At 39.6% G+C, this 27,891-nt stretch overlaps 1 protein-coding gene across 5 annotated transcripts in view; it reads left to right on the top strand.

Annotated features, from left to right (window-relative positions):
* Window positions 1-23,381, top strand: part of LOC122057973 (tRNA (adenine(37)-N6)-methyltransferase) — a 70,836-nt gene extending 47,455 nt beyond the window's left edge. For 3 of the 5 annotated variants that reach the window (XM_042620348.1, XM_042620346.1, XM_042620350.1), the window contains 4 exons: window positions 15,687-15,746; window positions 15,872-15,946; window positions 17,879-17,959; window positions 22,924-23,381. In XM_042620348.1, the coding sequence (XP_042476282.1) occupies window positions 15,687-15,746; window positions 15,872-15,946; window positions 17,879-17,959; window positions 22,924-23,301 (594 nt within the window). In that variant the 3' untranslated portion in view covers window positions 23,302-23,381. The remainder of the gene's footprint in view (window positions 1-15,686; window positions 15,747-15,871; window positions 15,947-17,878; window positions 17,960-22,923) is intronic. The other 2 variants (XM_042620347.1, XM_042620349.1) reach the window with 2 other exon arrangements.
* The last annotated feature ends 4,510 nt before the right edge of the window (window positions 23,382-27,891 follow it).

The following is a 27,891-nucleotide window of genomic DNA, read 5'->3' as shown; positions in this document are numbered from 1 at the left end:
TATGCAATCGTACTGTATCATATAGGAGCATGCGGCTTAGGATTATCATCTTCCTGTGCTATGACCCTTCCCAACAAGGGTTAAGGTGTTAGGTTACCATTTGGGGGGAAGCAGTGGTCGCGGTTGTTGGGTCACTATGGCGGTTAGACATACGCCCGGCTAATAATTAGGACAGTCGGTAACCTCGGTGATATATTCAAGAGGGCCAATCGTACTGCTTTTAAATTGTTGGAGTTAGCACTTTATTTTCTGTCATTTACTTTTATGTTGAGAGCCGGTAGTCGACATGCTTTACTTTTTCGAGTACTCACGGTAGGCCTTCTCCAACAGCCCTATGGGCGTATCGCGGGATGGAGTTCACGGCTCGTACCCGGAGTGTACGTGCACTGTGGTTGTAGTAGCAGTAAACCAAAGACTTAATAATGTTGTTTAAGTGGATGTGATTTAAAATGAATTGTATAGCATATAATGCATATGGTTGTGATTGTTGTGTAGACTGTTGTGTGGTCCTTCTTTTCACTTACTAAGCTAGTGAGCTCATCCCACGTGTACACCTCCTTTAGATGATTTTGCAGGTCACCAGCCTAAAGATCAAGGGTCGGGCCCCACAGTTGAATTCTCCGAAGAGGATTGGTGGGTCCCCGAGGAATATGAGCACGGCACGGATTGCTCGTGCGTGGGTTGTGCTGCGGGACCGTAATATTAATACCGTGCTAGGTTTTACTTTTTGATTCTTTTGGTAACCCCTTTTTGTGTACTTGATGCGTGAATTGTTATTCTTTTTGTGTAAATATCATGCCTACGGGCCCACATGTATTTATCCATATACTACAATTTGGGTATCAAGTATATTGGGGGTGTTTATAGGTAAATTAAGTCTTCCGCTGAATATTTGAACGTTATCTTAGATGTGTGTATGTTGTGGTTGGGTACTGTATCAGATGATCTTGGTAGGTTTGGGTTAACCGGAGTTAACGTGGTCACCGGTCCGGTTTTGTGTGAACGAGGTGTGACAATACGACTTTAGCATGACAATACGACTTTAGCAAAAGAACATTCAAGCAATATATGATCAACCATTTCCTTTAGTGCTCCACATTGTTGGTAAGAGGAATCAATATGGAGTTGCCGTCATCGTAACCCCATCACCTGAAGCAATACCCCCTGCACACACTCGCCACATGAAAGCTTTTACTTTTGGTAGTGAATTGGTGGCCCAAATACTTTTCCAAACGATCTCAGGCACATGCTCCCATTTATGACACCTTGATGTGGATGCTCTACATGCAGCTCCATCTTTATCTCTAACTTGCTTTAAATTAGATAATAGATGATAAATCGATTTCACACTGAAAACACCATCCTTTAAGGCCCCCCATATCTACTTATCAGCACTTGGGAATAGGCTTAGGTTGATCTTTAAAATAGCATCTCTATCAGACTGATGAAAAAACTGTTGCAATAAATCTAATCTCCAATACCTTATAACCAGATCAATAATATCAGCTACTGTTGATAATGTGCAGCCTATTGGCTTTGGATATTGGAGTTTACAATGAGGCAATGATTGTACCCATTTGTCCTACCAAATATCTACTAAAGCACCATCCCCAATTTGCCATAACAAACCTTCCTGTAGAGCATCCCTACCCTCCAAAATACTACGCCAGCCCCATGATGGGTTACGACCCAGCCTAGCATGTAGAAAATCTGAAGTTGGAAAGTAAATGGACTTAATAAAATGTGCCCAGTGAGTTTTTGGAGATGACCAGAACCTCCATGCCGCCTTAGCCAATAAGGCTTGGTTTTGTAGCCTTGAGTCTCTAAAGCCAAGGCCTCCTCTATTCTTCGAGCGACACAATCTCTCCCATGAGATCCAATGGATCTTAGAGTCATTTTCAGAAGCACCCCAGTAAAAGTTAGAAGCAGCCTTTCTAACATCTTCATGATGTGAAATTGGTAATTTAAAATGTGAGCCTACAAAGTTATACATAGGGGATAATGATGCTTTCAAGAGAATCTCTTTTCCAGCATGAGATAGGTACTTCTTCTTCCATCCTTGTAATTTTAATATATCCATTAATGAGAAGGCTATAAGAGACCGATTGGATACAAGACATGACTTTACTAACCCAATAATGGCGAAATCCAAGCTTCAAAAGCATGGCCTCTATAAAAGTCCATTCTAATCTGTCATATGCCTTGCACATATCCAATTTCAGAGCTAAGAATTTACCTTTTTCCTTCTTTCTCTTCTTTATGTAGTGAAACATCTCATGAGCCACTAAAATATTATTTGAGATAAGACGATTAGGGATAAAAGCCGATTGGGTAGGAGATATAATTTGATGCAGAGCTCCATGTAGGCGATCATCCATTAGCTTTGTAATAACTTTGAAAATGATATTACAAAGGCTAATGGGGTGAAACTGATCAGCTGTTTTGGGGTGACCAACTTTAGGAATAAGGCAAATATAGGTACAGTTCAAATACATAGGGATATGACCTGTATCAAAAAACTCAGTGACATACAAATATATATCATCTTTGATAAGCTCCCAATATTGTTGAAAAAAGACAGGTGGAAACCCATCTGACCCTGGTGACTTGAGTGGTGACATATTAAATAAAACAAGTCGGATCTCCTCGATAGTAGGTGGAACACATAAAGAATCATTATGTTCATTAGAAACAATTGGGTTCACAGTATCTAATACTTGAGTCAAGGCTTCATTCTCAACTGGCTCAGAAGAATAAATATTAAGGAAATGGTTACATAGAACATTTGACACCTCATCTTTAGTGGTTGTCCATTGTCCTGAGGGCAATTTGAGTTTTAAGATTTTATCCCTGTGATGTCACTGAATAGTAGTCATATGAAAAAAAGAGGTATTTCGATCTCCACATTACAGCCAAGTAATCCTTGATTTTTCCTTCCACATCTCCTCCTCCTTTTGTAGCTCCATATCTAGAAGATTTTGAAGTTCTGATTCCCTTTGTTGAGAAAAGGTAAGAGTATGGTAAGCCTTGAATATGTTTAGACCCTTAATATTCTCATGAATATAACCAAAAACATCCCTATTCCATTTTTTGAACACAGACGGCTATTATTAATTTTCTTTATAAGCTTCTGAGTAGCCAATCCGGTCAGATTGATATTCCAGCCTTGGGTTGCTATATTGTTACAATCACCATGTTGCAACCACATGGATTCGAATCTGAAAGGTCTACGGCCATGAAATTTGTCTCCATCTGTATCCACTACAATAGGACAATGATCAAAATTGATCGTTGGCTTAATAAAGACTATGGTATCAATATACTGTTGTCTCCACTCAGGATTGCAGAGAGCACGATCAAGCCTCACCCTTATGTTCGAGCTTCCCCTTTGCCTATTATTCCATGTACAAGTAGGGCCATGGAATCCCAGATCCAGAAAATTGCAGGAATCCAACAAATTCCTAAAGTTATCATTGGCATAATTTGAATATTGAGACCCTCCTGCCTTTTCACGCCAAGAAAGATAAAAGAGTTAAAATCACCAAAGCATAACCAACTTCCTTGCCTTATGCTACCAATATTAGTTATACGGTCCCAAACTTCTTGTCGCCGATGCCTCTGCGGATCACCGTACACACAAGTGACAAAAAAAATGTGGGTCATTAGTTGTAGTGATTTCCAGATCAATAAGTCATGGATCAACCATTAAGATATTCACTATAAGGCTATCGTTCCACAATATAGCAAGGCCGCCAGAGGCTCCTTGAGGTTCTATAGTTCTAGTGTCATTAAAGTTCCCTTTACAGCGTAATTTGTCAAGATAAGAAACTCGACATTTTTGTTTCCATAAGACATACAAAATCTGGGTGCTCAGACTTGAGGAGATTGTGAAAGGAACATAATGTGGAGGGCCTCCCCAGCCCTTGACAGTTCCATCATAAGAGTTTCATTGTGTCCCGTGGGGCTAATACTCACCAGCCACCATGGGGGGTTGTCCCTGAAAAAGGAGACAGCTGCAGATGCCTCTTGATTCACCAGTTGAGTAGCATTCACCATATCAGTATCCTTTGATGGCTGAGACTCTTCAGTAGCAAGCCTTGAACGTTTTGGGGATTGGACGGGTCTTGGGTGATGTAGCAGATCATTCAATAAAGCCCATTCATTCAACCATACTCTTCCTGTATGGTTTACCCAGCAAAATAAAACCCGCTAGAGTTAAAGAGGCACTATGTGAAATGTGGTCCTTTATATTGTCATCAACAAAGAAAACATCTTCATCATTATCAGATAGAGCAGCATCAGTGGGCGTATCATCATGCACTGGGTCTGAGGTAGGGAATGGTTCTATCAATGGAGGAGGAGGAGGAAGTGGTAGAGGAGCATGAGATTCAGATGCCATGAAGAAGACAAAGAAAACTCCGAATGGCCGGTATAAATCACTCCAATAAAATGGAGGAGAAGGATGTCACGCCACAGGGAGGTGGAAAAGCCTTGACTGATTGATACCCTATGTGAACAAAAGCTAAAATTGTAAATAAGGGTATTCTCGATATATAATATGAGAGATTGTTTTTGGTATTTACTGTGGTCAATCCAAAGTCTCGTGGATTTGAAGAATTTCCAGTGAAAATGAGTAGTAAAAACACAATGGCTCAGATATGCCACGTGACCAAAACACATCCCATCGTTATCCTAACTGTAACCTGTAAAATTTACGTCTGATACACATTCCATCTACGGTTTTAGTAATCGGTATTAGGATCCGGATTGGGATAGATCTTGGCGGCTATCAATTTGGATCGTCATGTATTGGTTTCCATGAAACGAATTTATCTTTGGTTTTGTGTTACTTTTTTTTACCTTCAATCTGTATTGATCCACCAATATAGAATCGACTAGGAATTAGAACCAAACTGAATCAACTGATTCAGATAATATCATGGTTCCATCGCTCTTTATTAGTATTTCTATCATAGAAATCTACCACACTGTATCACATACTTATATTTATTATTTTTTTTTACCATATATTCAATTTTCTTCTTTCATTGGTTTACTCGAATATCTCTTCCATTGTGTGGTTAGAGCTAGCTTGTCACTTAAAAGAAACCATATGATCAACATTGTTCCAGTTTGTTGTATTTTGAATCTTTGTCATGTTAAGATGTATTTATATTGAATGAACAACCAAGAAAGTATACTTTTTCTATATGTTGCTATTCCGACAAATGTTTTTACATGAAAGTCCAATAACCACTTCAATAGATTGATGTGCTTGTTATGAGAAATATGAGTGGCTATTGGTGTACAATGTCTTGTATTCCGTCACAATTTAACCCAGAGAGTACTGGTGCAACGCCTCGATAGGCAGGACGGCGGTCCCGCTAGCCAGTTAAGGGGCCGTGGGGGTTACATGCGGGGCAAGAGGCCCCCTTGCATAGCAAGGGTTGTAGGGGGGCACAGCCCCCTACTCAAATTTTTTATTTGAGGGCAATTGTTTACTTTTCGGATTAGGGTTTTTCACTATATATTTGTAGCGAGGGTTTCTTTCTTAGTAATGCAAGCAATACTGAGAGGTGTGAGGACGAGCACTATAACCCTATTCTCCATTGATAGTGAAGCATGATCTCATCTCACCAGGGACATAGGCAACTTTGCCGAACCTCGTAAAATCCGTGTACATTGTTTGTTCTATTTTTTCCATTATCTTCTGCATCATTTTAGGGTTGCATTTCTACAGGTGGCATCACCTAATGTTCACATCTAAAGACTTCCATGTTATCCTCTTCTCTAACATATGTCACGTATTTGAGTGAAAGATGAACATTCACCAATATTTCTATCTTGGTTGGTGTGGTAATTCTCAATCATATCCTTTTATACAACCCCAAATACCTCCAAATAAAAAAAAAATGATAAATTTTCAATCCATAAACTAAAGGGTTTGGTGTGGTTTCAATTTGTCTTATAAATACCAAGTCAATTCGAATCAGACCAATAAGGTGTTCGGTCTATAAAAAAAAATGAGAATCAATAGATATTAGTAGTCCAGTTAGGTCAGCTCCAATTCCATATCAGTCTCTTTTAATGGTTTTTTTATCAATCTAATTTTTATTTTTTTTCCGTATATAAAATGTAAACGAATATTTAATTTTATCGATATTATTAGGTTCTTTTTTTTTGCTAACAATCAGCAGATCTTATAAATATTTAGTCATCATTCATATCCTTAACCTTCTTATCAAGTACAATTTCATTAGTTTACTACAATTCCTCATTTACTTCTATTGATAGAACCTATAAACCAAATCATGAACAATGTTCTGTTGTGGTATTTGAATTCTGTCATATTAACATGTATTTATATTAAATCAACAATTAAGAAAGAAAAAAATTGGAAAAGACACAAATAAGAAGTGAATTCCTTCCATCCTTGTACTATTTCACAACAAAGGTGTTGCTCTTCTAGCGAGTTTTACATGACGGCCCAGTAACCACTTATATAGACTGGAGTGCTTATCATGAGAATAATAGGTGACATTACCAAACGTTCACATCATAAGACTTATAGTTATCTTCTTAGCTTACATATGTCACGTATTCAAGTGAAAAGATGAATGCTCACCAATGTTTCTTTCTTCGTAAGTGTGGTAATTTCCAATCAGATCATTTATAATTATACGACTCCAAACTGGCCAAACACCCTCCAACTATAAAGAAAAACAAGAGAAATAAATTTTTGAATAAATAACTACAAATTTTATTAAAAGAAATCCAAGGAAGAGAAACTCTTCTCAGAAACGGAAAGTTTACAAGAATAGGTGTAATACCTTACTTCTTAAGCCCGGTCTGATTTCACAGTTGAACCGGTTTAATCATGCAGAAACCGAACCAGAGGGAGTTAGAGCGGGTTCTTTATGGGCTATGATGGCAAGGGTGACCTTAAACACTGGCTGGCCCGACAAGTCTGAGCCAGTGTCAGAAGAGACGGGAGTGCCCAAGCCGTGTACATGCACCTACCATAAGGCCATGTACGGATAAAGTAGGTATTATAGCCATATTTTAAGGTATATACGTATGCTACATCGGATGCCAGGGGTGGGGTTCACGCCGAGGCCCGAACTCTGTCAAAATCCCAAGTTTTGGCCTTAGGTGGGCGGACAGGTGGGTGCACCCACCCACCTGAGTGACCCATCCATGTGCACTGTTCACTTATTTAGGAATTATATATATAGCTATATGATTTTATTTTCTTTCCATTTATGACATCCGTACGTTGGTGAGGATAGTAAAGAGGAGAGAGTAAAGAAAGGGAAGAAGAAGGGAAGAGAAGGAAGAGGAAGAAGAGAAGGATTTCAGCGGCGCCGAAGCTTGATCTTCCCATTCTGGCGCCGGAAGAGTGATCTTCAACTCTAGATCTACATTTGGAGGTAAGCAAAGTCGAGTTCTTTGAACATTCACCATACCCAAGCTTAAACCCTTGATTCGAGTATGGTTTCTTGAGATCTTGTAAATCCCCTTTGAAATGATAAATCTAAGGTTTAATAGATGATTTATGTGTTGATCTTGAAGGATTTGAAGAGGTATTGACAAGGTGGAAGAAGCATTGTGGGTTTGAAGTGATTTGGAGGGTTTGAAGTCGTTCTTGAGCAAAGAAGGTAAGATGGTTTCCCATTACTTGAATCTAACCTAGATCTAATTTAGAACCATCCTATAGGACCTTGAAGGTGTGAGGAATGGGTTGGGAAAATCCCCATTTGAATCCCTAAAGAACGAAGAAAGTTGGGAAGAAATAGGGTGTTTCCCGCCAAGACCGGTGGGTGCAACCGGTGGGCCCCTACCCGCCTGTGGGCACCCACCTGAGAAGGCAGGAGGGCCTTCGGGCACAACCGGCGGGCCCAACCGATGGGCCAACCGGCGGGCCATCCTACCCGTCGGTCCTAGCAGGGGCCCCTAGCCCAACCGGCGGGTGGAACCGGTGGGCCATACCGGTGGGTAGGACCGGTGGGCCAGACAGCCCACCTGTCTGACCCACCCGTGTGGCCCCGAGGGCGATCCTTATGTCCGATTGGACCCAAATCGGACGTGTGACCTTCTTTTGACGTTCTAAACACGATTTTGTCATCGGATTTCATTAATTTTGTTCCTAAAATGGTGAAGTACTAACCCCGCTCAATTATGTTAGGTTCACCAAATCCTACCCGATTCGCACCGGATCTCACCCGTACCGAACGGGAATCCTTGTACACTACAAGTAAGTGGGGAGAGGACGTTTGGCCTTATTTCAAGGCATTATTTGGCATTCATTTAAATATATCTAGTCTAATCATGCCATCATGAATATGCTATGTAGTCTAGTCATCCCACACATTGATGTGCATATGTGCTATGTTTACTTTCCAAATGCCAATTGAATGAGATGTTTATATGTTGAATGTGGACATCATTGTGCATGTTGCATTGATAGACTAGATGCCGTAGTCGGCTTGGAGACGAGTGCATTGGTGGCCCGTGGAATGGGACACGGAGGCACTATGCAATCGTACTATTGTCATATCAGAGCATGCGGTATTAGGATTTTCACCATCTCGTGCTAGGACCCTTCCCAACAGGGGTTAAGGTGTTGGGTTATCATTTGGGGGGAAGCAGTGGTCGCGGTCGTCGGGTCACTGTGGCGGTTAGACATAACGCCCGACGGGTCATGTAGGACAGTCGGCAACCCCGGTGGTACATTCAAGAGGGCCAATCGTACTGCTTTTAAATTGCTGGAGTCAGCACCTTTATTTTCAGTCATTTACATTTCTGTTGAGAGCCGGTGGACGGCATTGTCTTTACTTTTCCGAGTACTCACGGTGGGCCTTCTCCGACAGCCCTATGGGCGTATCGCGGGAGGGAGTTCGTAGCTCGTACCTGGAGTATACGCGCACTGTGGTTGTAATAGCACTAAAACCAAGGACTTAGTAATGTTGCCTAGGTGGATGTGATTTAAAATGTATAGCATGACATGTAGTGCATATGATGTGTTGTGATGTGTGGACTGTTGTGTGGTCCATCTTTCTACTTACTGAGCTAGTGAGCTCATCCCACGTATACGTCCCTTTTTAGATGATTTTGCAGGTCATATATCTGAGGAGCACGGGGTGGGTCCCACAGTCGAGTTTCCTGAAGAGGACTGGTGGACCCCTGAGGAGTTAGAGCACAGCACTGACTGCTCGTGTGAGAGCTGTGCTGCGGGACAACAGTTTTGAGGCCGTGCTGAGCTCCACTTCTGAGGCCGAGCTGAGCTCTACTACGTGATGCCGAGCTGGGCTCAACCCTTGATGCCGAGCTGAGCTCCAGCCTTGAAACCGAGCCGAGCTGTGTACTCTAATTGTTTTGGTGGATTTCCTTATGTACTTGATATTTGAATTTTATTCTCTTTGTGTAAATATCATGCCTTCGGGCCCAAATGTATATAATTATTGTATCACTATCCGGATATCAAGTATTATGGGATTATTCACAGGTAAACCTTAGTCTTCCGCTGATCTGATGAGTTTATATTAGTTGTGTGTATGCTGTGGTGGAATACAGTATCTGATGATCCTGGCAGGTTTGGGTTAACCGGTGTTAACTCAGTCACTGGCCCGGTTCAGTGTGAACGGGGTGTGACACCCCAGGCAAACTGCTTGGATGCCAAGGCGCTGCCTTGAGAATTATGATATAGACACCCACCATTAGGGGTTGAATCTGATGATTCTGATAGTGATTACATGCCTGTTGATGTGGAGACAATGGCAAAGAGGAGACAAATACAACAAGCTCAGGCAGTGAGTTGAGTCAAACATTAGATGGAGCGGGTTAGGGTTGCAAAGATAGGGAAAGAAGCTAGTTCCTCTGGCCTGTGAGCAGTTGCACTAAAGGCAGGGTAGAGGAGGAAGAAGCGGAGGTAGGGGGAGTTGCTTTTTAGGAGATCACAAGGTGACGGCAGCCCCACCTCCAGTACCAGAGGATGATGTTGATCCCATTGAGGTTTACAGCAAGATCCTGCCTTTTTTAGGACCCATGATACTAGACAAAGAAAGCTAAAGCATGTCTGGTTTGATTGAAAGGGTGAAGTGAGCGATGTTGTCTCGAATTTTTTCTTCTATTATAACATCCCAACAAATACCACTGAGAGACCATACTACTAGGGCATGCTTGATATTGTGGAAACTAGAAAGGGTGCCCCAGGAATGAAGGGGTCCATTACATGAATGTTTATTTTTCCCAACAAAAGGAGCTGAAAGATTATATTGATAAATGAAGGGGACATGGGAGGACTATGGAGTGACTATGACATGTGATAGTTGGACAATTGGAATTTAAGAGTTGTAAGAATCAAAGAAGAAGGTAGAAGAAGAAGAGAGAAGCAGGAGAAGGAGAGGATGAAGAAGAGGAAGAGAGAAAGATGTTTCAGTGGAACATGAGGAGAGAATCGACTCTCCCATTTACTTGACCAATAAAAAAGAAAAATTACATCTATGCCCCCCCAAGCCAATGTAACATAGACAAGGGAGGTAAAAAGGCAAAAGGTAAAAGTATAATAGCTCATTACAACAAATTACAACTTAATGGGCATGTGCCTAAAGTACCATGATTAATTCTAACATGGACTGGACCCACTAGACAGTAAGTCATCAACTTTATGGTTTGTTGTGATGGTGGGATTATCTTCTTGAAGTCTTTGGATGCATCTAAGGAGAAGAAGGATGCAAAATATATGTATAAGTTGTTGAAAGATGTTGTTCAATAGTTGGGTTTAGAATGCTATTCAAGTGATGACAGACAACGGGAGAAACTTCAAAAAGGTTGGTGAGAGATTGATGCACAACAATAGTTACCACCTCTTTTGGACATCGTGTGCAGTCCATTGCATTGACCTTATGCTAAAGGACATGGGGAATAGATCCATGGTAGCGGATGTGGTCGAGAGGGCAAAACAAGTGACCACATTTGTCTACAACTATGGATATGCTTTCTAGCTATTGAGGGAGAAGTGCGGTGGAGATTTGGTGAGGCTTGACAATACTCAATTTGCCACCAACTACATAGCATGGAAGAGCTTTTGGGGCAAAAATTGTTGGTTTGAGGTCCATGTTGCTTCAGAGGATTGTTTTAGTTAGAGGGGGTCGGGTTTGCCACAGGGTAGGGAAGCATCGGCGATCATGTCTAGTGACCAGTTTTTGTAGGACTTGATGGTTGTTCTTATAGTAGAGCTAGCGGTAAAGATATTGACATGTGTGAACAGCGCTACCATGTGGTGGGACTTGGGAGGGCATATGATTGTTGATGATCGATGGGAGAAGTACTTGGTGCATCCACATATAGGGCTGGTGACTTTTATATTTTTATTATAAGGTACTTAAGTAAATATACATTCCAATTACATCTTCATTAGTAATGGAAGTCATTTGTATCATTCCCAGAATATTATTTCAATCCCAAGTATCAATACAAGTGTTGACTTGGGATTGATTAATCATTGGTAAATGCAATGGAATATGTGGCGGCCAAGTTGGAGCCAAATCCAATTATACATTCCGGGTGTAATAATGAGGTGAGACTTGGTAGTTTGTTAAGTATTTATAAGGAATGCAATTACTTAATTTTGTATTAACTCGAACATTATTGATGTTTGAAATGAGTCTAGATAAAAGACCGGAATGCTTTTGGGACTTCCAATCATACAACCGCAAGTATAGTTGAGAAACCACCTCTTGGTAGGCCCATTGCATTTTTTGTCATCGTGTCTCCATTTAATTCATATACATATGTACCAAGTACAATCACATTTTTTTTTTGGCGAACGACGGGTATCCAGGCCTTTCGCCTCACTAGTCCCACGGGCCCATATTGACCCCACATCACCAAGTACAATTATATAACATGGATAATCTTAGGGTAAATTACTTGGACACCCCTTGTACTGTGGTTGATTGCTTGACACCCCTGAAGTTAGAAACTATTACTTGAACCACCATTGTATTTTAAGATTTCTTACAACTAGCCCCTGTTCGTTAGTTAGTCATCGTTTAGTGATGATGTCATGGGTTGGAATCTCCTAAATGCCCAAAATACCCTTTAAGGGTAGTGAATTTGACCCTTTTACCCTTTTCACTAAAACAAGTAAGATGCTCATCGCCCCTGGAGGCCAACTCCTCTACATCTGCAGCTTACACGCTTCTGTTTATTTAGGGATCTAACAATGGCCACTCCAGCATCATCATCAGAAGCCATGAGCATGATGCTGGTAGGGGCAGAAATAGTGCCTACGCTTTATCGTTTAGATGGCCAAGAAGCAAATTGGAGGAATTTCTTCTTTTTATTTGGGGTAAGATTCCATCTCGTTTTCATATGGTGAATAGAACAGCACCCTCTTTTATCAATTCCACTAAGACCAGATCAAACTCACAATAGAATAGGCGAGCCTTCATTTCCGGACAAGAAGACCATATAGGAAGAGAGGGAGAAGGGAGAAGGGAGAAGGAAGAAGAGTCCTTCGATTAAACTTGGAGATCAGCATATATTCAACTCTTTCATCGGTTTCTTTTCCAAAATCTGAAAATATGTTTTGGATTATTTAATAGGTGAGCCTTTTTTCAGAGAGCGGCTATTGTTAAGTTGGTTGTGGCTTGTGGGTACCATATCAAATAGGAAAATGGTTAGAAAAGTCTATATTGTAGGGGCTTTTATAGTCGTAGAGACCTACAGCTGAACGCAAATTAGACATCAAGGACCTCCCAAAGGATCACGCGGTGGTCTTCAACCAAGTGAGGTACCGACTGATCTGTGCCAAACCCATGCCCTAGCACTATAATTCTTTCTCCTGACCCAAAATCCTAACATTGTGTGCTTCCTCCACCATGCCTATTCCTTCTTCTCTTTCAGTTCTTCTCCCTCTTCCGCTCTTCTCCATCAGGCTTCTAAGCTTGTGAATCTGAGTTCAGAACTGGGAAGTGAAAGGTTGATGTGGGCTTATTCACACCAAAGAGCCTTGCAGGAAATTTCATTCTTCACCTTCACCTTCACCTTCACCAGCAATGGATTTGGGTTCTTTTAGGTTAATACCTTTATAGGGTAAGTTGGTCATTTTAACTTCACAAGTTTTAGTTCAATAACTCGTAAGGGTAAAATGGTATTTTACATCAACCATTAACAGCAGCTAACACTGTTAGGTCGCATGGGTTTCAAGTAATAGATTTAAACTTTAGGGGTGTCAAGCAATCAGGCCATAGTACAGGGGGTGTCTAAGTAATTTTCCCATAAACTTAACACTCTAATGCTGGTGAATGGTGGGTGCTTTATGCGAATAACGCACCTAGCTTGAGAAAGATAACAATAAAAGGTCTTCTCCTAGACATGTTTTGCCTCTGGTTAAGATTGCAACTAGAGTACATTCTCACTTGTCCACCCCAAGAGGCGGAATCGATTAGATCACACATGGTTGGAGCAGTTGGTGTATGTGTATTATAACATGAGATTGAAGATGCAACATGTACGCATGGGCATGGATGGTGATAAAGATTTAATTGAGCTTGCCAACATTTTCCAGGTAGATTTAGATGATGAGGATCCTTTATACCAATAGGTGAGGGATCTAGGTGACCCTATCATGGATTGACCTGGGAGTAGGCCTAACCCCAAGATAACTACTCCGATGGGTATTGATGTCAACAAGTTTATGGCATCTCAAGAGGGCCATATTCATTCACAAATATCCCAACCTTTTGAGTCTTAGCTTGGGGAGGATGATGGTGAGGACGTCGAGTGGACGTATTCTAATGGCCACTCGCACACTATCCCCATCTGATGGTGATGTTGGTATGAGGGGTACCACTAGTCGAAGCCAAAACCGAAGCCGAAGCCGAAGCCAGATCTAGACTCAGAGTTGGAGCCGATCCACTTCATAGGTGAAAGTTAGTTTGATCATGCTTCATAAGATGCTGACCATGATGCATGTGCCCCCACCATGTAGGCTACTCGAGCGGCCAGCGCTGTTGATTCATACCACCACTTGAGGAGGACAAAACCATTGAGTCCATGGACATCAATGTTATTAGCATGATTGGAACTCTCGAATGCCTGAGTCTGAAGAGTAGGGTGCATAGGTAGTGATGTGCACCACCATATGCTACAAAGAGCACCGGTTCCCACTACGCTGGGTATGTTGGGTGGTGTGGCTATGGGAAGTTTAGCTCTTTGTCGTCATTACCCTCTGCGTATAAGGGTCAATCACATTAGATCATCATTTTTGAACATGTTCTCGTTCTCGGGCCGCCAACCATACATCATGGTGCCGGTTCGACAAACACCATCCAGAAATGGTGCCTCTCATTGAGTTCCACGCGGTTAAAAGATCTATGCTATAGGTTAGGGTATGTTAAGTATGTTGATAATTCCATTTATAGGGTTGTTGTGGAGGACTTCAAGTGTTTCTTCCACCATACTATGATATGGCCATATTTTGTGATACAATCGGAGGATAACTTGCTTCGGAAGCAGCAGCAACAACATTCTAGTGGTTTTGATCCTACCCGGAACTTGATGTGCTACTACCCGTACTAGGATTCTTGGATGGGCATAGGGGTGACTTGCTTCTATTCTTTACTCCCATATCTTTGACTATTTGAACCATGTATGATGTATGATTTATGAAATGATTTACAATTTTATGTCTATTCATTCCTATTGCATAGTTAAATTGTTTTAATTGAATTAAATGTGCTTTAATATTAAACTTTGTGTTGAATAGGCCATGTTAGAGAATATATATAAAACAACATACAATTTATACTACCAAACTAGGCTCCAAAGTCAAACTAACATTTTGGGTGTGATTTTTTATAATCTAAGGGTTCCATTCTGTTTAGAGGGCCTAAAATAGGGTTTCCTAGAAGTTTTGTGATGCAGTTATGCACTTGTGGGTATCCAGACAGAGATGAACCAGATCCATATTGAGTCCTTGTTCTAGTAGGATTTTAGGAACTTTTATTTATTTAGGAATATTATGAGAAACATTCTATTTTAGTCTTTATCTCCAAAGTGGTAGGATATGTAGGACATAGAGTTAATTTGGGATTTCTTTTTTCCTTTTGAGTTAGCTTCCTTTTAGGATTTCTTTCCATGTTAGAGTTTTTTAATTTCCTATTTATAGGCTTGTAACTGATTGAGAAAGAAAGATTGAAGAATGAAGTTATGAGTTGATATTGTGGTGTGTGCCTGCGGACTGAGTGCTTGCGATTCTCCTCTCTCCCCCCTTCTTTGTGCGACTCCTCTCCCTCCCCTGCAACTCTGAGTTCTCCCAGGGATTTCTTCCCTTCCACTACCGGCCCTCCATCATTTCGGGACCTCATTGGGTCATTTGGGCTGAAACTTGCAGCAGGAATTGTACAGGATTCAAGTGAAATTTCGGTTTCGAGCCTCTTGAACCTATGGAAGGGAAGGAGAGAGAGTAGAAAGATGGTATGGGGAGGAGTGGAGATTGTGGAGAGAGGGAGACAGTCTTGGAGAGAAGGACAATGGAGATAGAGAGAGGAATGCAAAACTTATTTTTCTCATGTGAAAAGTTTGTCACAAAAAGGGGGTTCGTACATGTTATATATATATATATATATCTGTGTGTGTGTGTGTGTGTGTGAAAGAAGTTTCATCCTTTGGTACTCTAGGTGGAGGCAGTGCGAGGACATATGGTTCTTCTTTCTGGTGTGGACCTTGTTGATGGCACAGTAAGTTTCCCCTATTCCTTTTGTGATCCATTAAGTGTTAAAATATGCACTGGTGTTTAGCGCGCTGCTTATTGGTCATAACCCCAAAAAGGTACCTTAATTGTTGCAATCATTTTTATCAACAGCCTGTACTTGATGTCAAACCTTATTTACCATATTGCGACAGCATCCCAGGAGCAACAGTGCCTAAGTGGGTAATGGTAACTCTCTTTCTCTCCTCCTCTGTACAAGTTATTGGTTCAATTTATCTGTATTGGGAAAATAATTTTCTTATAGTACTATATCAAAATCATGTTCTTACATTTCGGCTAGTGACTAATATTTTGGAATCCCCCCCCCCTCAATGAGGATAGTTTACTTTTATCCACAAGATCACTGTTTCAACCAGCAAAACTAATTTTCGGATTTATATATGCCTCAGTATCCAGATCCACAGTTCCTTTGCAAACTTGATACTCTGGGTACAAAATGTGTTTTCTAGGCCTTGTAGGGTTCAACTTTCTCATGCACTGTCTGGTGTGACCGCTGCTATTTGGTTGCCTAAGTTTGGATAATTGCAGCTTTGGCAACTAGAGTCATTAGTGACTAGTCAATGAATTTTAAAACAGTTGGGGCTCTTGACTTCATTCTTTTGTTGGAAATTATGTATTCAGCTACCAAAATGACAGTGTTACTGTTCAATTTTCCTTTTGGGAGTTGGTTCACTACTTTGGAACACTGATATCGCATTTCTTCTGTTGCGGTGCCCTACGTCATATGTTCCATTGCATATTTGTGGTCCTTGTTTCTGTCACTATGTGGTACCACCCTTTGATTTAGAACATATTTTCTTATGTTAACTAATCATTGTGTAGGCATAGACTAGTTAACATTTCACCTCTAAATTCCAAAAAGAAGAGTAAATCTTGCTTGTCCCTTCTATCTTTTTTTTTTTTTCTTTTTGTCCTTTTCAACGTGGATTTCAAGGCTTCCTTTTTTTGTTTCCCTCATAGTTGCCAAGGCGACCCAAGGTGTTGGAGGGGCGCCTGCCTAGGCAACCTAGGTATGCAATATAAGTAATATAGGAATGATAATCTTATGTAATTATGCTTATATGCAACATAGAAGCCATATCAATGTAGTATGATATAATTATGCTATCAATGACCTAATGTGAGAAAACCAACATATAATAAACAAAACATAGGATATAAGATGAGCAAATTCATAAAAAAACAAAGCAATTAATATAAATCAACGTAAACTCTTAAATATTCAAAAATTGATAAGGTGAGGCCTAGGCAATGCCAAGGCTTCCAAAGTGACAGCTAGGCATCCATGGTGGTCAACTTTCTTGCATCAAGTAAGGTGTGCAATTGCCTTGGTCCCAAGAAGGTGCCCGGACTAGGTGATGCTTTGAACGATTAGGGTTTTCTGGATGGGACCTCTTTGTGTATATTCCCTTATTTTATTTTTATACTCTCATTCTCCATTTGAAACAGAAATCCAATCGAGAGTGCCGATAGCCTGATACAGAATTTCATGTTAGATTTGAATATCCTGCTTTTGCAGCTCTTGTCTTGGCCCTTTTAGTGTTCCCTCGTGCATTGAAGAAAGAATGGAGGTGTGTAGCCATTTATTTGTTCTTTATAAAATTTGAAGTGTAATATAATCAAAATTATAAGGCGTTAGGTGACCCAAGGTGAGGGAGGAAGGCCAAAAATAAAGGGCAACACCAAAAGGCGACGCCTAGTCGACCAAGGTGCCAGTCCAGACTGGACCGCCTTGTCGCATAGGCATCGCCTAGGCGACGCCTTGATAACTATGAATATAATACTAATATAATCAGGTCCTTCTACATGGTTCTGAGTTAAGCAGGTTGAACAACTACTCCCACGTCCGTACCCAACAATAGTACCAGCATCCAGATTAATAACCTCAAATTACTCTACTCTCCCGATGCCTTAGATTTATGAATTATGGAAAGAAATATTATGAAATGGATTGCATGACCTCCTATGCTAAGTTCATCATCAAGGTTCCTATTTTTGCATATCTATTTGGTCCGTGTTAGGTACTCTCATAAGATTGATAAATATTTTTATAATTAGTTTTTGTGTTGTGTTGCTATTAATCCCATCAAATCTATGCAGGAGGACAATTTGTTATCCGTTGCATCTATCAACTTCTCCCAGGAATTCTTTTCCACTCTTTCCAATATCTGGGTGACTGCTGTAAGTATTGGTCGCATTTAATCTTTCCCACAATCAGTTTCAGTTTATTTTGAATTTAGAAAGCCTTTTTTCTTCCAATTCTCTTTATTTATTGATTATTGGAAATTCAAAGCTACAATGGTTTCTAGAATTTTTGTTCTAGGATTTCAGTTCTAATTTTAATCTATAATCTGAAGTGTACTCAATGACGAGTAGTGAGAATTAATGGGCACACAGTATTAGGATGGGTGTGTTCAGACCGGTTAAAACTAAGTACTTGATGTATTCAACCTATAGATCGTGAAGTCTCTCCCCATGTTCTCACAAATCTTGATGGGGCTTCAGGGGGTAATGGATTAAAGGATCCCTCTTCTCAGGTTACTCCATGGTTCGAGTTCTTACCGAGAAATAGCTGTTGGAAAAGACCCGTTGAAATATATCTGTTGATATATATATATATATATATATTGGAACTTGGAAATTGAATATAGCCGTTGGAAATTAATGACTGGTGACATAATGGCTTCAACACACCCCCATCCAACGGTTGAAAGGCTTGACCGTGTATGTACACCAGGCGTGCATAAAAGCATTCCTTTAAAATAAAATATAACAAAATAAAACAAACTACACATAAATGAACAGAAATATGCATCCACACAAGTCAGCGTGACATCTGCCAACTCTCCACACTTGGTGAGGCTGGAAAAACTTCTGTTTTGGGTCCCATGATGGAGAAATATAAATGAAATACACGATCTGGTACATGAAATGTCTGGAATCTCACTAGATACTGCGGGATCCAGCCTTGTATAAACTGGGATCTGTGTACTCTGAGGCTAGATTAGACATTGTTGCTGCGGGATCTCGGTGTAACAAGGGTCGTCTAGCCACAATGAAGTATGTGTGGCTGTGTGCATCTGCATCTCCTCTGATAAGTCCTAAACCCATGGGTGATGTCCTTGTCAGGTTCGTAGTTCTGGCAATCTTTCCAGAGCCATAGATCCAATACCAACCCTCTTTAGGGTCAAAGCCATTGCTAACCCTGCGATCCCTCCCCCAATTATCACTACCTCTTTGCTTATTTCCATCCTCTCTCTCTCTCTCTCTCTCTCTCTCTCTCTCTCTCTCTCTCTCTCTATTTAGGGCTAGTTCAAAAAAATTTATATATAAACCAAAACGAACAACACCCGAGATGTGACAAGGATGATAAAAATGGCATCAAGTGAGAAGCATGGACTAAAACATCATCAAAATTCACTAGAAAGTGCTGCTCTTTTTGGACTTTGGTTCTCAGTGTTGACGTGTTGGGAGTACATTTTCTGAAATACCCTTAGATGCTCTACTAGTTCAGCCAGTTGGTTATCACATCCCTTCTGTCTGACCTGAGACTGGAATTACAGTTGGATATTAACATTCTTGGAACATTGTAGCCATGAGTAACCAGCATGGATCTCCGACAATCGCTGTCACTCCTTTGCGATCACCGTGTGACAGAAAGCGCATGTAGAAGTTAGTGGAAAGGTAAGAAACTGAGGTGTTGAAGGGAGAGAAGAAATGGTCAGAGTGGAAGGTTCCACTGTTCGGCCAGGGAAAAAGTTTCTCGGTTTGCACATTTTAGGCCTGAAGAGGTGAATGTCATTTTGCCTAACGTGCCTGAAAGAGTTTGGGGTGGGAGTTGTAGAAGGTGGCTCATGGAAGAGGGGAAGGTGGGGGGCAGAGAGTGGTGGGAGATGCCAAGGCTGCAGGAGTGTGGTGCCATCAGAGGGGGCTATGGGAGGGAAGGGGAGAGGAGCAGCGGTAACTGAGGGTTTATACAATAAAGAAGAGAAATAAATAAAAGAGAATAGGGAGGAAGAAGAGAAAGAGAGGCTGCTGTAACTCTGGACCCCCTATTCTATTCAATATATAGTGCATAACCTAACAAGGGCATGAAGGGAAAAACACAAAAATAATAAATAAAGGAGAGGAAACAAGGGAAGTATTGATTAGCGCTAATCACCGTCGACTCTTCTCCCCTTCCGATAACTCCTAACACTCCCCTTCAAGCTGGAGTATGGATATCAATCATGTCCAGCTTGTGACAAATATAATTAATCCTCCCACTCCCCAGAGACTTGGTTTGTTCTCCTATTCTTGAACGTGGCTCGTAGAGATAATTCCTTGTTACAGCTTTTCTCGAACTAAATGGAAATCTACCTCAATATGTTTCATTCTTTCATGGAACATTGGATTTGATGCAATATGAATGGCAACTTCATTATCACACCACAGCTGCATGGGGGACATATCTTCAGACCCATGTTCACAATTGCTTTTCCGACATCAACTCACATGTGACATTCGCCAGGCTTGATATTCTGACTATGCACTGGATCTAGTCACAACAATTTGTTTCTTGCTTTTCCACGACGCAAGATTCCCTAACAAAAGTGCAATAACCGGTAGTTGACCGATCCAGCCCAATTAGCATTTGAAAAACCCTCAATAAGTCAATGTCCATAATTAGAGTACAGTAGACCACATCCTGGAGTTTTCTTGAGATACCTTAGCATATGAATAACGGCATCCCAATGAGACATAATATTAGGTCGAGTCACAGTCAAGTAATTTAATTTTCGAACCAACCTCTGATACTTCTCAGGTTCACTTAGAGCATCATCACTATCAGTTGTAAGGTTTGTGTTGGGATCCATGGGAGTATCCAAAGGTTTGGATCCTAGCATTCCTGTCTTTGTAAGCAAATCTAGAATGTACTTTCGTTGTGAAAGTGTTTACCCTTCCTTGACCGAGCTACTTCAACACCCAAAAAATATTTTAATCTTCTCAGATCCTTAGTTTGAAACTTTTTCTGTCAGTGTTTCTTCAAACTCTTGATGCCTTCAATGTCATCTCCAATGATCACAATATTGTCTTCAAAAATGATGAGAAATATTCTCCCTACGTTGGACTGAGGATAAAACACCGAGTGATCACTATCACACTGCGACAGTCCAAATTCAAGTACTACCTCAGTGAACCGACCAAACCATGCCCAGGGAGATTCCTTTAACCCATATAAGGACTTTTTGAGCTTGCACACTATATCAGACTACCCCTGAGCAACAAAACTAGGGGGTTGCTCTATACATACTTCCTCATGGAGATTACCATGGAGGAAAGCATTTGTAACATCCAGTTGATACAATGGCTAATGATGAGAAGCTGCATGAGATATCAAAATGTGAGCAGAGGCAAATTTGGCAACGGGAGAAAAGGTGTCTAAATAATCAACCCCATAAACTTGAGCACTCCTTTGCCCCCAATCGAGCCTTTAATCGAATAAGAGAACAATTAAGGTTGAATTTAACAATATATACCCAACGACAACCAAGAGCAGCTTACCCGCAAGTAAGGGTACATGATCCTATGTAGTATCTGCAGCAGGTTTAGTCTGTGTCAAGTGACTCAATTGATCATGACCTATCAAAACTAATTGAACAATCTTCTTCCATTGTTGGAAGTTAGTAACCCCTGCTACTTTCCTCTCCGTAATCCGATTAGAGGATGAAGACACAATCTCAGTCACCATATTCTTTGTATCAGCCATCAACCTAAATAACCGCGGAACCAAACAAAAAGATCACAAGACAAATCAGCAACCTATGTACAAATTGATCGATTAAAAAATCGAATGAATTTGATCTCAAGAAAGATCGATTCCAACAAAATCAATTCCAGTAAAATTGATCACCAAAAAATGAAAAAAGAAAAAATGAGGATTCCAAGAAAATCGATTCCAACAACCAATTGATCACCTCCAAAATTTCTAATCAACCACCAAACACATATCGCTCCAAAAACGTTGATCGATCCCTTAAAAAAATCTATCAATCAGTCTTCATGACGCTCTATATGAAAACAGGTGGCGAACACCCCCCCCCTCTAAATGTAGGTGCAACTTCTGGCTTGTATTAATAACAATCATTCCAAAAGAAAACGAGCTTGTTTGGATGTAGCAGTCGAACTTGATCAGATGTGTAGTAGTGCTTAAGGATCAAGCTCTGATACCATGTAAACAATAAAGAAGAGAAGAAACAAAAGAGAATAGGGAGGAACAAGAGAAAGCGATGCTTTTGTGACTCTGGTAGGCACAACCGTAAGGTTTTGACCCCCTATTCTATTCATTATATGGTGCATAACCTAACAAAGGCATAAAGGGAAAAACACAAAAATAATAAATAAAGGAGAGGAAACAAGGGGAAGTCGTGCTTAGTGCTAATCACCGACTCCTCTCCCCTTTTGATGACTCCTAACAAAGGGATTTAGAATTAGTAGGGGAGAAAGTGAGACAGTTTGATTTTCCGGGGGAATCAGAAAACAGAGTATGGAGTTCAAGTAAATATAGGGTAAGTATAGGGTAGTGAGAAATTTTCCCAAGAAAAAAATACCCAATATATCCCTATGGAACCGAAACCATGTTTGGACCTGATTCTTTGAAATTTGAGTTTCCAGTCTGGTTCAAGCCGGTCCAGCCATGGAAGTGCAACTGCATCACTGAGGAATCTAGGCAAAAGTCTGAAGAAAGCACATCAATCAGGCACCTAGCAATCTGATTAGTAGAATCCCAGATGAACTGACACTTGGTGAGACCCTCTTAACGGGTGAAGTGCATATCCAAATCTTGGATGCTTCTGAATAGTCAGCTGTTATCTTTCTCTTTTTCCTTCATAAAAAAATGCGGCCTTATTTTGGATAAATAAGAATCCTATTCTTTCTGAAGGGGCATACTATCTTCTATTCATGTTTTAAAATAGGATTAAGAGGTCCAAAAAAAAAAAAAAGAACTACTAGGTGGCCAAACTGATTGGGAGTCCAGATGCTGAAATAGCTCAACTATTGACTATGAGCCAGAATTACTAAAGAAAGCATATTGTAATGGCAAGTCATGAAATGCCTGCTCATAAACTTGTTCTTACTCGGAGACCCTTTGTTTTCTTTTTCAGGAGAAAAGATCACTCTATGCATCACCAGATGAGATCCAGAGCTTGATCAAGCAGGTACTTTCATGGGATATACGGTCAGTTTCGCAGCGAAATCGACCTCATAATGGCTGTTCAAAGATTGAAAACTGTTCTGTTGGTGATACAACTTCAAATTTAGAAGTAGATGAAGATCAAATTTATGGCAATAAGGGTGGGCGATTTCCTTCTAGTGATACAACGTATCATCTAATATTGGAAGGACTTGACATATCATACAGAATTGATGTTGATAGTAACATTACTGTAGAGAAAGCCTCACTTTCAACTGTAGTCCACAATGGTAGTCAAAAGACTCAAAACAACTGTAATTACATGATGTGGAGAGATAGACTTGGTTAATTTAGTTCTGGTACTTAAACCTTATGTTTTAATTAATTCTTGTGTTATAAAATTACATACTACTGCATTTTCTGCACCAACATTGAACTGTATTATCATTATCTTAGAAAGGTTTATGTTGAACAGTGTTCAAGAGGGTGTCATGCTGAGGCCTTGAACTCACACAGTGAATCAACGCAATTTATTTTTTAATTTTAATGGAAAGGAAAACAAACTCAAAAAAAAAAAAAAAAATCATTTACATTCACTACTACTCGATCCTGTCTAGCCCAGTTGACTACCCTACTACCAACACAGATCCAAGATTTTTGTCCTTTTCAACAATAATTACATAGCTGAATTGCAGCATAAGATTGGTGATTTCATATAATAAAGTAACATTTTTCCCATGGCCATCCAGATATAGAACCTTTTCCCTTACCATTTAGCGAACTTCCCTTGCCTTTGCAATCTGAGTGCTTCCTGTAAATGCAAAATTCAATTGTGCAACAAGAAATCCCCAACCAGCCTCTCTGGACACAAGGTTAGAGAAGAGAACTATCAGATGAATGTTATGACTCAGGAATAGGAGACAATAAAATCTGATGTCTGAATAGCCCTTTTAGATAACATGTAGAATCTTAGTAGGATCTTAGTAGGAGCCTGCATAAACACACATTGATTCTGCATCCACCAAATAAAATAGGAAAACCGATTTTTCAACATTAGTCAAACTTGACTTAATACTTAATTACAAACTTGTTGAAGAGATGAAATATAATCAAGGTATATCTTTTTTTATCAGAGGTTGAATCAATCATTAGTAGAAGAATTAGACAAAAAATTAGGATATATTGAAACTACCATAGAAGAGAAGCAAAAGGTCCAGCGGCCCAAATTCTTTGGGAACATTATAGGATAACAACAGGGCCAATCCGTTTCTGATTCCTTTAGGAAAAAAAACACAAAAACCAGTAATAGTCAAGAGTCTTTGTAAAAGATTTTCCACGAATATTTTTTAAATGGATTTTGAGATTCCACAAAGACCCAAAGTTTCCTATATAGGCTTCATGGGATCACAACACCCATGAGAAGAGGTCAAGAAATGAGCTGCCACAGCACTAGTTAAAAGGACAGAACAAGAAATCATGTCACCTATTGACCTACGCAGAGGAATAGCAGTGATGGCCTTGGCAACAAACTGTGGGAAAATAGAACAAATAAAGGCATGATTCCATTCATCATGAAGAATAAACTCATTCATGACCTTTGTAAAGAAAGAATTATGAAGTACATATTTAGGAACCTGGTAATGATTAAAAGTAAGACTCCTAAGAGTCTTTCCATATTGGTGATATATTACTGCCACTGGTCCACTACCAACTTTCGAACAGGCCATGTTATGAAGTAATGGAAAAAGTACAGCAATGCTATTCCAAATAGGAGATCCACATTTCTTAGGAGTAGACATGAGAAAAATATTTGGCTTTCAAAACTTCCACCCAAAGAGCTTCAGGATCGATTTATCAGCAATCTTCAGGCTATTTTGACTAAAAAAAGAGCAATCCAGTGCATGGTTTGAAAACTTGGTGATATCTTGTCGAAGTCTCATATATATATATATATATATATATATTATATAACCAAAATGAAGTTGAATTCGAAACACGAAAAGACAATTTCGGTAATTTCATGAAGAAATTTTGTTCATTTCGATCCAAAAATGCACTATTTCGTTTTGCTCATTTAGCGAATTTCAACCATTTCGGTCATTAACCCCCCAAAATGGCCGAGCAAAACACATGAAAACCACCAAAACACCAAAACGAAATAAATTCTTGAACCTTGACCTAGTGCAAGAGGCTCCTGCTACTGCAGGGCCTTAATTAAATTAACACAGAGTACTGAACACCATATGCTGAAAATTACTCTTTCCAGAGAGGAAATCAGATAAGAAGTGTCTCTGCCCATGGAACCATAATTTTTAGATGAAACATGGAACCATATCAGCAACAACTACTACTGCCATTACTACAAGCCAACAGCAAGTAGTTGAGAATGGACAAGTCTTAGTTGAGGAGTTAGTTCTGTTATAATTATGATCACATTGGTGGCTGCACTGCACAATGGCTTGTGGAAAGTGGAGGTTATTTTATGTAAGATTTGGAACTTGCAGGATTGAATGTGCTGTAACAAATTGTCTCCTTTGTCTAAATCTTTGGCCTTCAAGTTTCTAAATCTGAGGAATTTGATTGTAAAATTTAATAAAGTGAAGGAGGAGAATGCTCAAGTTATTTTTAATAATATCAAATAGGGCTGGGATTTTGCTCTTTATGGCGACAAGGATGTTGCTACTGGAATTTGGGTGGGATGGGATGAGGGTTATTATATATATTCATGTTAATGATTCGATCTCCTTTGAATTTCCCAGATGAACACCAAGAAAAAGAGGTTGGTAGGTAATGCAATCTCAATTCTCTCATCCATAAATAGATACATAATGGAATCACCATGTTACTCTTGTCTTTGGTTATTAATTTTCTTGGGTGCAAGATGGTGACAAGGGTATAAAGTGGGTAGGTTAAAAGCTAATCATAAATAAAATGGGTAAAGTTGGGTGGGTATGGGTCCTCATCTGTCTGGCTTGTGCAGTTGCACATAAGTAATGAGAGATCAAATGGTTGGAATCGTTACATTTTACTGTATCTAATCAATGGGTGTTAAATAAATTTTGAGATAAAGTTTTCTGTCCTAGAGCATCCTTGCAGCTTGACAAAATAAATTAATGGCTATTAAACAAATTATGGAACCACAATTTCCTATGTGAGAGGGAAATTAGATTCTGGCATTTTGGGTAAGTTTTTTCTGTAATTTATATAAGGACAAGGGTTCTTTGAGCCGTTAAGGTGCCTTATGCCCTCTTACAAATAATTCCTTGTTCCTTTTTTAGAAGAGAGAAAAAAATGAATTAAAATTTTTCTTTGAATAGGCGTAGGCTACACCAATGCCACAATACAATTTTCCTTCATATAATAAATCTACAAGAGAGGATTCTCTATTTCTCTAAGCAAGCGATATATAGTGTTTTATCACCCATTAATTCGATGGTTGGAAAGGGATTTGTCCCCGATGATTATTCTGCTTCCATTTAGCATCTTATTAAATTTATATGAAACATCAAGTTGGATTCATTTTGTAATCTAACAATTTGATAAGATTATACGGATAAGCCACATGTTAAATTTAGTATTATATCTAAACCATAGAGTCCACATCTTTTTTTTGGTAAAGACCATAGAGTCCACATCACATGGGGCTTATTCGTGAGATTTTAAAGAATCCATGTTTAGTTGGTTCATTAAGTTGTAGGTTTTAATTTCCTGGTTTTGTACACCACTATGGCAACTAGGTTTGCAACTATAATCAGTGGGACATGTTATTAACATCATCACCGACTCATGCATGAAATCCTATAACCAAATTCAACAACTCATCCCCACTTTTTCCACATACAGCATTTTTTTGGTGCCATTGTGCTCCTGCAATATCTCAGTAATGCTATTGTTCGAGATGCTTTAAAAGGTCCATGTTAATGAAATTGTAAATCTGCTGTATAGCTATTCTTTCTTCTGTTAGTAATATATTTCTCTTTCCTTTCTATAAAAAATATTTTCTTGACTTCTTCATTTATCATTATAATGCTTTGAGAATCATTCGAAATTGTGATACTATCATACTAGTTGACATTTAAATAAGTGACCATCTACATAATTCATTACATGAATATTCACAGTTTTAAAAATCGGACTAAAATCAATGGTCAAACTGGAAAGATCAGGAGTACCCTTTTTTGATCTATTCACATTCGAGACCATACAACAACAACAAACTCAGTCTTATCCTAACTTAATGAGGTCGGCTATATGAATCCATGTAAAATCAAAAAAGGAAATTAAAAATGAGAGTGGAAGGAAAGAAGTCTAGCACTAGCAAGTCAAGAAAATTTCAGCTAGATGGGGTCGGCTACATGGGCCGTTACCCTCCAATCGGTTCTATTAGAGATTATACTTGGAACAAGACCTAGACTATGCATGTCATTTCTTACTACTTCTCTCATAGTCATTTTAGGCATGCCCCTAGTTTTTTGAGCTTCTTTAATTGAGATCATATTGCTCCTCCTTACTGGGACATCCCTAAACCTCCATTGATCATAGCCATACCATTTCAAATGACATTTTAGGAGCTTGTTATTGATCAAGACAACTTCCAAATCAGCCTTAAAATTATCATTCCTTACTTTGTCCTTCCTAGTTTTACTGCACATCCACCTTAAAATCCTCATCTCTGCTACATATAGTTTCTCTATATGATACTCAAGATTATGTTCTTCAAAAACCAAATCAAAGTCGATTTTTTTACTAACCCATTTGGTTTATCATTTTTTTTTTCTTCACCCTTCCTTTTGTTAAGTCACAGTATATCCAATCAAATCAGTTTGAAACAACAAAACCAATATTGCCATTTTTTAGTGACTTCTTTTAGCATGTCATTTTTGAGTAAATATCTATCAAATGACAAATTGAATTGGATTTAAAATTTGTGGGCAGGGCC

This window comes from Macadamia integrifolia, chromosome 12 (genome assembly GCF_013358625.1).
Source record: "Macadamia integrifolia cultivar HAES 741 chromosome 12, SCU_Mint_v3, whole genome shotgun sequence".
NCBI classification, from domain to species: Eukaryota; Viridiplantae; Streptophyta; class Magnoliopsida; order Proteales; family Proteaceae; genus Macadamia; species Macadamia integrifolia.
Note: the sequence above shows the minus strand (reverse complement) of the source record. Positions and strands in the feature narration are given on the sequence as shown.